The sequence below is a fragment of the Dendrobates tinctorius genome, unplaced genomic scaffold (genome assembly GCF_039654945.1).
Source record: "Dendrobates tinctorius isolate UK_male_01 unplaced genomic scaffold, ASM3965494v1 ptg000026l, whole genome shotgun sequence".
In the NCBI taxonomy this organism is placed as follows: domain Eukaryota; kingdom Metazoa; phylum Chordata; class Amphibia; order Anura; family Dendrobatidae; genus Dendrobates; species Dendrobates tinctorius.
Window position 1 is genome coordinate 16,146,416 of NW_027361694.1, and position 12,695 is coordinate 16,159,110.

The following is a 12,695-nucleotide window of genomic DNA, read 5'->3' on the forward strand; positions in this document are numbered from 1 at the left end:
TATGGCGTCATTGTCTTCTGCTTCTGGAACTTTGCCCGGAACGAGACGGGGGAGCCCTACTTTTCCCCCCCTTCGAATAATCCCAGCGAGGAGATTTCCCCTTCCCTCTATATTCCTGCCTTTGGTAAGGATGGAATCTCTGAAAGGAAGACTGCTTTCTAGGTTTCTCCTCTGGAAACCCTTTTTTGTCGTCAGAGGCACTCTCTAGAAACTTATCTAAAGCCGGCCCAAATACTTTCCCCCCCCCCGAGAAGGGTATGGAACATAATTTATTTTTAGACTGGTAGTCCCCCGACCAGGTTTTCATCCATATGGCACGACGGGCCACGTTGGATAAAGAGTTATTCCAGGCCGCAAATCTTACAGATTCCGCCGAAGCATCCGCCAGAAAACCAGTTGCGATCTTTAACAGGGGAATGCTCTCAAGGATATCGCCCCTAGGGGCTTTTTCCTTTAATTGTTGTTCCATCTGGTCGATCCATAGATGCATGGACCTAGCGACTGAAGTGGCGGCTACGTTTGCTTTCATAACCGCCGCTGAGGCCTCCCAAGCCCTCTTCAAGAGCACGTCGGCCTTTTTGTCCATGGGTTCTTTGAGACTGGAAGAGTCCTCAAAGGGAATTGAGGTCTTCCTCGACACCTTAGCCACCTGGGAATCGATTTTAGTGTTGATGTCTTCCGGGTTAAATGGAAGTCGCAGTTTAAAGTCTCACGGCACAATCAGTCTTTTCTCGGCATCCTCCCATTCTTCCAGGATCATCGCCCGGATATGGTCATTGACTGGGAAGACGTGACGGACCTTGGCTCTTAGCCCCCCGAACATCGCGTCCTGGATGGATTGCTCCTTCGGGGCTTCCTCGATCTGCATCGTACTCCTCACTGCCCTGAGGAGCTCGTCCGTATTCTCTGATGTGAAGAGGTACTTTTTCCTTGTCTCCAGGGGTTCAGAGGTGATCTCGCCTTCTTCCTCCGAGTCCGTACCCCGTATCTCCTCCTCTGAAGACTGGTCGGACTCCCATCTTGGTCTTTTGGATTGGGACCGGTCGGCCGACTGCGTGGGTAGCCATGCAGAGACGGAGGCCTGGACCTCCTCTCTGACCACTGTGCGCATCTCCGTGAGGAACGTGGCCTGCTCTCCTCTGATGATCCGCAGGGTACAGTCCTCACATAAGGGTTTCTTCCATGTGCTCGGCAGCTTGCTGGCACAGATGGGGCATTTGGGCTTGCTTGATCCCCTAGATGCTGCTGCCGCCGGGGTCGGCGCCGACTTGTCCTAACAAAGAACAGGAGACCGTTTTACTAACAGCTCCTGTCTTTGAACTCACAGCCCACCCTGCCTCCTACTCACGGACGCTGGGTCTGGCTCGCTCCTGCGTCCGTGTTCTCCGTCCATGATGTCCGCTGAAGGTGACCGGTTTGTACCGCTGCCTCCGCTTTCCCCCCGCTCTTATCCTACCTTATCTTGCGCTGGAAACGCTTCTCCTGTCCATGACGCTTCCTCATGACGACGCAGGCCCTCCAAACCGGAAGTAGTCATACCCGGCGACCGGAAGTGACGCGGCCGCCGGCTCTCGCGGGAGTCGCGCTGGGGGGAGCGATACATCGTCCCGGAGCGACGCTCCACGGGACCGCAGGCTGGAAACCCCCCTTAGGGGGGTGCCGCGCGCACCGTCCGACCGGAGGAGTTGGCGGTTGGGACCCCGAACCTCCTGGCCCCGGTAAGTTCTGCTGCTCTCCTGCCGCCACCGCTGCGGCGCTCTCGTGCCTGTCCTTACAGGGACAGGAAAAACACTGGAGTGTGGTGTGGGAAGGGACCTTTTAACCTCTCGTGTATTTCCTGTCCCTGTAAGGATGAAAGGTCAACCCCATGGTGCTCTCAGGATAGGACGTCCTGGAAAATAATGTCTCAATTTCACATGTGGAGCTGTCTGGCTTTGGTGAGCTGGTCTTCATTTTTTGTTGTAAGGCTTAATGTGCTCAGAGATGCTTTTCACTAACATATGACTATGGACCCGTAGAAGCGAGTAATCGCGAAACGGCCGTTGTCCGGCACCTCCCTCCCCTAGCATTCCTCCACGTCCTGCATGTCCACACATTTGATGGAAAATATGTGAAATAAAGACTCACAGTTTTTCAGCTACATTGGTGAGTGCTGCATATTTTTTCTTTTTTTGCTTCACATTGAAATATTCATGTTTTTTCATGCAAGCACCTCCATTTTTTGTCTGAATCATATGCCACAATACTTCAGATAAACAGCTCCGTCTGGTAATGTGGTGATTTGTGTGCCCTAGTATGCCGTTCATCTGTTTGGTCTTTGCTGCTAACATATGACTATGACTAGGTTCAAACTTTGTGTCCAAAATATTAAGCGGTTTTCCACGTTTTCTGGCGTAAAACTGCTCGAAATGATTAAAAAAAATTAGCACAACTCGAAATCAAGTTTTGCAACTTTTTTTTTACATCAGTCCTGGCCAGCTCAGCTCACATTTTAAAAAATGTGAAGAACTTTGACAGGAAAAGGTGTGGCTAAGTGAGCCAGACAAATTCTTTAAAATTTGCACCACAAAAGTGGTGCAAATTACAATGGAAATGTATAGGCGTACATTTCTGGAAGTGGTTCATGGCAAATGAAAGTTGAGCCAAATTTATTAAAGTACAACTTACTTGAGTGCATCCTTCATTACGACTGGAGTACAAAACATCAGTCTTAATAAATCAAGGCCTTAATAAATCAAAGGTGCGCTAGAGCTAAAGATGTTCTTGGAGCGCCTTTTATGAAGAACCAGAACCCCAGTTTCCAGTGCTCTGATTTTCCCAATTTAAGTCAGTCTCTGACAGCGGTATTTAACACACGCCGACAGGGGTGGGCATCATTTCATGCTTGCACCGGCGATGGGTTGTAATCACAGAGGGGGATCTGCTGATGACTCCAGTGCCTGTAATTATAATCCGCCTGTGAATGCCATCTCGTGGCAGGCGTTCAAAGGAGATCATGATTTCTGCTATACGTAGTGATGCTGATGCACAACTGTGTATAACACAAGCGATTGGACAATTGCAGATTCAAGTCCCCTAAGGGGACTGTTAAATATAGTAAAAAAAAAGTTTGTAAAAATATTTAAAAAATATACAAAAAAAACTCCACAAAAGTTCAAATCACCCCCTTTTGCCCCAATGAAAATAAAACAAATACACTATTTAGTATCTATTAAAATATAAAATAAATTAATCCAATTGGTAAACAGCGTAATGAGAGAAAAATCAAAATGCAAGGATTACGTTTTTTTGGCTGGTGCAACATTGAAATAAAATACAATAAGAGGCAATGAAGACATATCTACCCCAAAACGGTATTAGTAAAAATGTCACCTCAGGGCACAAAAAAAAGAGCCCTCACACCACCCCATATCCCGAAAAATGAAATCGCTACAGGTCTCGGAAAAGGGCAACATAAATAAAAAAAAAAATCATACAAATTTGAGAATTATTCTTCACCTCTTAAATAATAAAAAATATATTGTCAGGAACACCGCACTACACTTGCTCACTGAGCCAGTGCGCATGTCCTGAGTAGAACAAACTATGCTCAAAGATACCTGTGGAGCAGAGCGGCAGCGGTGGAGATGCCTGCTTCAGGCAAACAGGACCTGTAGCACATGACTGCTGGGGGAGCGTCTGGGGGCGGAGACAAGCCCCAGCGCTCCGGAGACCGGCGCTTGGGCTAGAGATGCCTAGAGAGTAGTCGGGCAGGCGCAAGTCTAAGCCAGGAGATGGCACGGTACAGGAGCAGCCAGACAGGGACGTAGTCAGTTACAAAGCAGAGTCTGGAAACCTAAGATAGCAGTGCGGTATAGACAGGAGCAATGGAACGGAAGGTCAGGGACAGGCAAAGGTCATAACTGAGAGGCAAAGCAAGTACAGAGTCAGGCAGCAATATCAGAAACAGGAACGGACCAGGTCATACATGAGCAAGCATACACAGGCAGTATCCAGATACACAGGGGTCAGGAACTAAGCCGATGTCAAAAGTATCACTGACAAAGGACAGAGCCCAAATGAGGCTATTTAAAGCCCTCCCAGAACCAGAGAGATGCCAAAGGTATTAACCCCTGCAGCACTAAACCAGAATTCACATAAAGACCACGACATATATATATGCTTGTTTGGTATCTACTTACTCGTACTGACCTGGAGAATAATATTGACATATCAGTATTAGCGTAGAAACTGCAGGAATTTGAAATGTCATCACGGACAGGAGACAGAACAAGAGTTAACAGGGTTTTATTAACAACAAATACACTCCACGCAGGGAGTGATAGGACAAAGGATGGGACAGAGAGTTTAAACGGGGTAGGTCAAGGACGAACGAAAATTCAGAAGGAAAAGGGAAAAAAACTTATCAGTCTGTAGTCTTCTTGATTGCAGTGTATCAGTTCTCCAACGGTAGCAACGGCACGTGACGTCTTAGAGGTGTCTGTAGAGGACCGGGTTCCAATCCTCGGAGCAGGAGAAGAGTCTCTGAAGGGCGTGGGAAGCTCCCATACCAAGGAACTCCAAACACTGTGCTATTCCAGAACAAGTAACTGCCGGAGTGAGGCTTCACTCTGCGGTGTAGTGGGAACTTTGCTGAAGGGCTCTGGCCTAGTCACCTGCGGCTTAGAGTGGAGCGAGAGAGTTATAGTCTCTGGTCCTGTCTGTGAGTCACCTCCCGGCACAGAGGATCACGTTGGCCTGCGCTCACGGTATGTTCTGCCTTCATGGATGTCACTGTACCCGACTGCCTGCTTCGGTTTCCCGCCTGCACTCTGACCCTTTTCCCGCGCGCAGCGCTTTTTAACTCTGCCCTGCCCATCTCAGTCACATGTAAGTGTCGGTACCTCTCTGGAAGTCTCCCCCCCCCTGCAACATTGGTGACAGTCCCGGCAGTTCCGGAATCGGATTGAGAAAGGTACCTCCGATCTTGCTCTTCCTCTTACATTACCACTTTTGCAATTTCACCACACTTGGAATTTTATTTCCCATTTTCAAATACAATATATGGTGAAATTAATGGTGTCATTCAAAAGTACAACTCGCTCCGCAAAAAAAAAACCAAGCCCCAAAGGGGCCCCCACGGGCTATGTGGATCAAAAAAATAAAAAAGTTATGGCTCTTGGAAGAAAGGGATGAAAAAACTAAAATTAAAAAAAAAAAATCGGAAAATGGTGAAGGGGTTAAGACATAAATGAAAAATCTCAAGCCATATTTTAATCACATCCCCTTAGCTTGAGTGTGCAGGAAATACATATTTAGATCTTAAGTAACTATTATGATTATTAAAAATATAAAATACTCCAGTTTATCAGAAGAAGTATTAAAAAAGCATCCTCTAGGAAGCTGTGAACTAACGTGAACCCTAACAAAGGCAAAATGAATCAGACATTGCATTATTGCAGCCTTGTATGTTTTACTCTAAAACGCTGTAGCGATTCAGAAAAAACACACTTTGAAAAGTCAACCGAGGATCATGCATCTCAGAGGACTAGTCCAAGTGGCTGGTCCATGGTGGCTTCAGACAGCTGCCAGTTTAAGGCTACGGCCCACTATCAGTATTTGTTCAGTAATTTTTCTCAGCATTTGTAAGCCAAAACCAGGTGAGGAACAATGAGAGGACAAGGTATAATAGAAACAAGTGTACCAACTCTGCACGGTTGACCTACTCTGGGTTTTGGCTTACAAATACTGATATGAAATACTGACTAAATACAGAGAGTGTAGCCATAGCCTAACAAGCAGGGTGTGAGGAAGCCATTGGTCAATTTGCCTTTTGGACTAATCTTCTGAGACTCACAGTTCTTGGCTTTCTTTTCAAGTATATTTTCTCTGAATCACTCGAGTGTTTCAGAGTAAAACATACAAGACTGCAAATACGCAACCAGTGTCTGAATCATGCAGCCTGTGGTCCGGGCAGCATAAATCTCCTGCCAGATTTTCAATAAAGAACTGTACAGTAGAAGGCTTTCACAAAAATTATGCTGCCTGGCAGGAAGAAAGAACACATGAACCTAATATGAATTTCTGAAGGTAACAATGGTTATTAGTGTCCCGGGGAAATTTTTGTCAAGTCAATAATGTAGTAAGCAGCTTTGTCTGTCAGACATGAGCACTATTAATCAGTGCATGAAAAATGCAAACAGCGGTTTAGCTGTCAGCTTCAAGCGCTGCGTGTAATTTTTTCCCAGACAAGAGCTCATTGATTTACATGAACTCCCACTTCTGACTCAGAACTGAATAGGTTTAGGATAATAGAAAGACAGTACAAGCTATAATACATTACATCTCTGTAAAAGCAGCACTCTTATAGCCAAACAAGGACTCTGGCATATATAGGATACATGCTTGCTATCTTGAGAAACATCTCCAGATATGAACCTTATAAACAAAGTAAATAACCTGTAAGAAAAGCCAAAATTACTGTTGATATAAACAGTTAGGCAAGTTGCAGATGAAATGATCTCTAAAAGGCCTAAGGTTAAAGCGAACCTGTCTCCAGGTTTGGCCGATACAAGTTACGGCCACCGCCTTTCAGGGCTTATCTACAGCATTCTATAATGTTGAGGGCAGAGCAAAGTACTGCAGTGCGCAGACGCTGGGCCTCTCTGACCTTTCCCAGCGCCTGCGCACTGCAGGACTTTGCTCTGTCCTCAAGAGGGCAGAGAAGTATGCCTGTGCAGGAGCGCGGTGCCAGGGAGCGATGAAGCAAGCAGGAGGGCAGCATCGCAAGAAGATGGGAGGCGCCGGACCAAGACCAGCGACACCCATCGGACCGGACCGCCCTGCAGGTTAGAATAATAAAACTTTTTTTTTTTCTCTTGCAGGTCGGATCGGAGGCTTATCTACAGAATTATAAAATGCTGTAGATAAGTTGTGAAAGGCAGTGACTATAACTCGTATAGGCCAAACCTGGTGACAGGTTCCTTTTAAGGATGAAACACTTCCTTTGTATTTTAGGCAAAAAAGTCTTTTTTTTATTTCAAGGCTTCTTTTACACTTCCCGTTTTTGCAGGCCTTTTTTGCGCAAAAAACCTTCTCAGCTACCGTTGTTTTTGTGGTACCATTGAAATCTATTGCGGCCATGTCCGTAAGCCGTGAAAAATATCGAGCAAGCACGATATTTTTTCACGGCCGTGTACACGGCCCTCACGGCCATACGGCGCTCCGATGAATTTTTGCGGGCTGTTTTTGTGGGCCCATAGAAATCTATTGGGGCGCAAAAACACGGCAAGTGTAAAAGAACCCTAAAAATTACAAAAAGGGAAATGGGCCGATACAAAAGTTTTTGGAAACAATTGAAAGCGGTCTCAATGGAGCGCTGGCGTGAGCCACACCGGTAAAGAGGACGGTAGATGACAAGCCCAAGGCAGCACCAGCCGCAGACCCTCGTAGAGGGACAATAACTGTAGAGCAATGTACCGCGGTCAGGAGGGCGCCAAGGACGAGAGGGACAGCGTCCTGCTGTTGAAACGCGTTGTGGAATAAAGAGGTCAAACAGACTTCCCTCTAGTCCTTGGCGCCCTCCTGACCGTGGTTCATTGCTCTACAATGCAAAAGCTTTGTCACCCTTGGAGATTTGTGTATTCCGATAACTTGACCAAGGTTTCAGACCTTAATTAGCCTGCTAGGGTTATGGCTTGTTCACTAGGAAAGACCAAGTGATACAAATTTCCCACCTTTATAAAACCCAGCTTCCTCTAACCTTGTGCCAAAAATAAGCAGCCATGGGTTCTTCTAAGCAGCTGCCTAGCACTCTCAAAATGAAAATGGTGGAGGCCCACAAAGCAGGAGAAAGATATAAGATAACAGGTTGAAATGTATTTAAGAAATGACAGTTAACAAGAACAGTGGAGGTCAAGATAAGGTCTGGACGACCAAGCAAAATTTCAGTAAAGCTGCTAGAAGGACTGCTAGAGACTTGAATTAATTCAAGTCTCCAGGTCCAGATGAATTACACCCCAGAGTACTGAAGGAGATAGCAGACAAAATTTTTGAACCCCTCTCCATAATCTGTGAAAATTCTTGGAGAACAGGAGAAGTCCCAGAAGACTGGAGAAGAGCAAATGTTGTTCCTATCTTCAAAAAGGGGAAGAAGGTGGGTTGGAAAAATGTCTCAAGTGGGGTACCACAGTGCTCTGGCCTGGGCCCTGTATTGTTCAACATCTTTATCAACGATTTAAATGAAGGAATTGAGAGTAAACTGATTAAATTTGCTGATGACACAAAGCTAGGAGGGATAGCTAATACTAGAGAAGAGAGAGGATTCAAGAAGATATAAATAAACTGGAGCAGTGGGCAGCAACTAACAGAATTGTTTTTAACAGGGAAAAATGCAAAGTACTACATCTGGGCAATATAAATGAAAAAAGCATATACAGAATGGGAGGAATAGGGCTAAGCAACAGCACATGTGAAAAAGACTTGGGTATACTAATAGATCACAGACTGAATATGAGTCAACAGTGTGATGCAGCAGCAAAAAAGGCAAATGCAATTCTAGGATGTATTAACAGAAGCATGCAGTCTAGATCATGTGAAGTCATTATTGCCTTCTACTCCTCTTTGGTCAGACCTCATATGGAATACTGTGTCCAGTTTTGGGCGCCACATTTTAAAAAAGACATAAAAAAACTGGAGCAAGTTCAGAAAAAAGCGACCAGAATGGTGACCGGTCTGCAAACCCTGTCTTATGAGGAAAGGTTGCAGGATTTGGGAATGTTTAGCTTGCAGAAGAGAAGACTAAAAGGAGACTTAATAGCTGTTTACAAATATCTCAAGGGCTGTCACATTGTAGAGAGATCATCTTTATTCTCATTTGCACAAGGAAAGACTAGAAGCAATGGGATGAAACTGAATGGGAGGAGACACAGATTAGATATTAGAAAAAACTTTTTGACAGTTCGAGTGATCAATGAGTTGAACAGGCTGCCACGAGAGGTGGTGAGTTCTCCTTCCACAGAAGTCTTCAAACAGAGGCTGGACAGACATCTGTCTGTGATGGTTTAGCGAATCCTGCTTTGAGCAGGGGGTTGGACCAGATGGCTCAGGAGGTCCCTTCCAACTCTATGATTCTAAGATTCTATGAGACGCAAATCAGAACCCCTGTTTAAAGGCAAAAGACTAAGAAAAAATTAGCAGATTCTGGAGTTGTAGTGCATTATTCTACTGTATACCCAATCAATTGGCAGGTAAATATTAGTGCTCCATGAGTTGTATAAAACAGTCAGCAGCCTGAACAATAGTCACGGCCATAAATTCATATGCAGCTATTTTACCAATCAGAGGGATGCACTCTGCATACAGCTATTTTTATCTGCATCAGTTGGTTGTTGTGTTCTTTTGGCAGATACCATGTACTTATGACAGTGACATTGAGACATTTATACACAAAACATACAAGGTGTGAAGAAAAGAAAATGGTTTATATAAGACACATTGCGGCAGGAACGCCTTGTACAGACAGATTGTGTCTCACCACTCTCAGACTGTTTTAGTACTACTTGTAAATAATCAGCAATACAAATGCTGGAAAATATTTTCAATCAAAGGAGGAAAGATTTACACTTAGGGCATGATTTTACTATTTACTGAAGTCAGTTTTCTTCTTTTTGCCCTGTATTACCTGACAATTTTGTGCCACATGCTTCAAAATTAGGCATGTAGTTCATGAATTTGGTGCAAAATAAAAACAAAGTGAACTTTTTTATTTAACCAGTATTTGTAACTTTTTACCAACAAAAATTGCAAATCCTTTAAAAAGGGGCAATAATGTGTCAAGCTGAAAACTGCTCCAGAAAGCTTACTCCTGTAGCAAAAATAAATAAAAAATACGGTGGCCACCTTACATCGTTCCACTGACTTTTCCTTGGCCTTGTGGGGGTGTGTAATTTTACTAGATTTTTTTGTCCCATAAATTGATGCAATCTTCTTTCTTTCTCTTAATGTTGTGAGGTTCAGAGCTACTGTACTGACTAGTGGTAATTACACGCTGACAGTTCAGACGAATCACCCCCCATTTCTTTATTTGCATTTCCTTGAATACAGTCTGACCAGTCATATAAATGCTTAGTACTTACACAAGGCCATATTTTGTTCTGCAGCACAAGGTCGGCAATCGGGTGAGCGCGGAAATGTCAGTTGCATCAGAGTCACACAAGGGTGTATTAATCTACCAAACTTTCCTCTTTTCTAATTTCAGGCCGAATGTCATGTTTTGCTTTAATATGTCTTGCACATCGTAAGGAAACATTTGAAAACAACAACAAAATATAATGACCTCTCCTTTAAGTGGGCAGATCTGTGCTGTGCAGTGCACATTGCCAAAATTGCTGAACGGCTTCTCAGAGCCATAAAAGAGCTGCCAGCTGGCCATGTACTCATGATTCATGACTTGCCAAACCAACATTCTTCTAAACCAAGCAGCGGTGCTTAAAATTGTTAGTTTTTACAAATCGTCACTATCTAAAGTCTGCAGTCGGCTCATTCTAATATGGAAGGGAGTCTTTTACTGTTCCGGGCCATAACTCCTGCCTTGTGCAGTTTTTCAGATTATAAAACAAAATAGGCACCACATCTGGTTTGTGGGCCAGACAATTTGTTAGACCCAAGGCATATTAATAAAATATAAAGTGTAGAAAAAAAAAATACATATGTCAGCCGAAGACAACACGAAAGGTTAGACACCAGCAGCAAATTGCAATGTGTATTGCCAGCTACATAAATATCCCGGAGGGTAGACAACACCATTTTATAGGACCGCCCCCCCCCTCTATTATTACTGTTTTCAGTTGTTGAAATAGACTGACGTTAATAGTCTGAGAAAGGAAAATAAAAACATTATATGATACAAACCTTGTTAATTCTTCTTGAAGTTGAGTGTGATCAGGGGGGAAGAATTTTACGACAAACTTCAGAACAGTATTCTTGGGTCCTATAATTTAAGAACAACGGATGTAAATAAGGTTTAAGTGTAAAATATAATACTAACTACACATACTGTGCTCACATCAGCATTGCAGGTCCTGCTGTTATTCGCAGTTTCTAATTTCGGCATCGCCAACTCCTGTAAATCTCACGCTCCTCACATTCCGGCAGCGTCACTGCACCTCTGCAGCCAGGTGCACATATCCTGGCTACAGAGACAGAGTGCGCATGACTGGAAGTTCCAAAGATGGGTTCCGGTCATGTGCAGTGCGCCTCTGAAGCGTACACCTGGCTGCAGAGGTGCAGTGACGCTGTCGGAATGTGAGGAGCGCGAGATTTGCAGGAGTTGGCGATGACGACAGCTCCCGCAAATTATGTTATCAGGCCCATAGTGGTGAGATAGATAACATGGAAAGAGGGCTGACTTGTCTGGGGAACTAACACCCCATCCACTAGTCAAAGCCCTAATTAGCGTAACAAATGGGGACCATATAAATGCTTTTTTAAAACTTCATTTTTACAGAGAAACATAATACAGGGCTGGTTAGGCAGGGAAAATACTCAAATATGTGAATGCTGCTGGGCTGGAGGGCATGGGGGACCTGACTGGTTCCCTTAAATGTTAGGTATCATAGTAGCACAGCAATAGTAATGTAGCATAGCAGATATCACTTCGCCTTCAACGATCAAAACATTTGGTAGGCGGAATTGAGCTACTTGGGCTTTTGGGCTTACTCGCATTAAACACATGAGATGAATGTTGTAAGAAAAAATATCAATCATGGAAGCTTTAATGTAGGGGTAGGGAACCTCACGATTTTTATCTCTGACCCCCAGGGACATCAGTGCTTGGGCCGGCAGCTGTGTTATGATGGCCGCCGGCCCTTTATTTACTTCTTGCTAAGTGAGCATGCCCACACAGCATTCACTACTGAGCACTGAGGCGCGTGCAGTGAAAGATTACATCTTGACGCCAGTGCCAGCATCAGGAAGTATTTGTGGACGGAGTTAGTGCATGATTTGTATGGCCCCCGAAGGATGGTATAAATATTCAACTGGCTCTTGGAAGAAAAAAAAAAAGTTTCCCCACCCCTACTTTAATGGATTGGAATTAAAAACTTTTTAAGATATTAATTCCTTAACTCAATATTACATATAGGTATATCATAGCAGGGGTGATGGTATGTAGAGAGGGCTCAGGACCCGAACTCTACAGCTGATGCTATATTACATCTATGGCCAGGGTCACACTTGCGAGAAACTCGCACAAGTCTCACGTCTCAATACCTGGCACTGCCGCCGGCATTCCAATCGGAGCGCTCAGCTGCAAAGAAATACATGGAGCCGCACACTCTGGTCCCGAGTGCCGGTGGCAGTGCCGGGTATTGAGACTCGTGCGAGTTTCTTGCAAGTGTGACCCCAGCCTATGTCTAACAGTAGCAACCAGAGCTGAGCTTAGATCGCATCTTGCAACCTCAGCGACCTCCTGCAATGTAATGACGGGGCACTGATGGGTTGCCAAAACATTTAAAAAAAAAAAAAAAATACAAAAAAAAACATATTTGGAATCACAGAGTCTGTAAGAGTTGGGGCCAATCAAAATGTATCAATGAACTAACCAAATTGGTAAATGCTGTAATGAGAAAGAGAACAAAAAAATAAAAAAATAGAAGCATTATAGTGTTTCAGACATGATGACTCCTAATAAAAATAAAAAAAAATAAATCATTGCA

At 44.3% G+C, this 12,695-nt stretch overlaps 1 protein-coding gene across 4 annotated transcripts in view; it reads right to left on the minus strand.

Annotated features, from left to right (window-relative positions):
- FARP1 (FERM, ARH/RhoGEF and pleckstrin domain protein 1) overlaps positions 1-12,695 on the minus strand; it is a 322,334-nt gene that overhangs the window by 85,564 nt on the left and 224,075 nt on the right. For all 4 annotated transcript variants that reach the window (XM_073569548.1, XM_073569547.1, XM_073569546.1 and 1 more), the window contains exon 5: positions 10,891-10,969. In XM_073569548.1, coding sequence (XP_073425649.1) covers positions 10,891-10,969 — 79 coding nt within the window. The remainder of the gene's footprint in view (positions 1-10,890; positions 10,970-12,695) is intronic.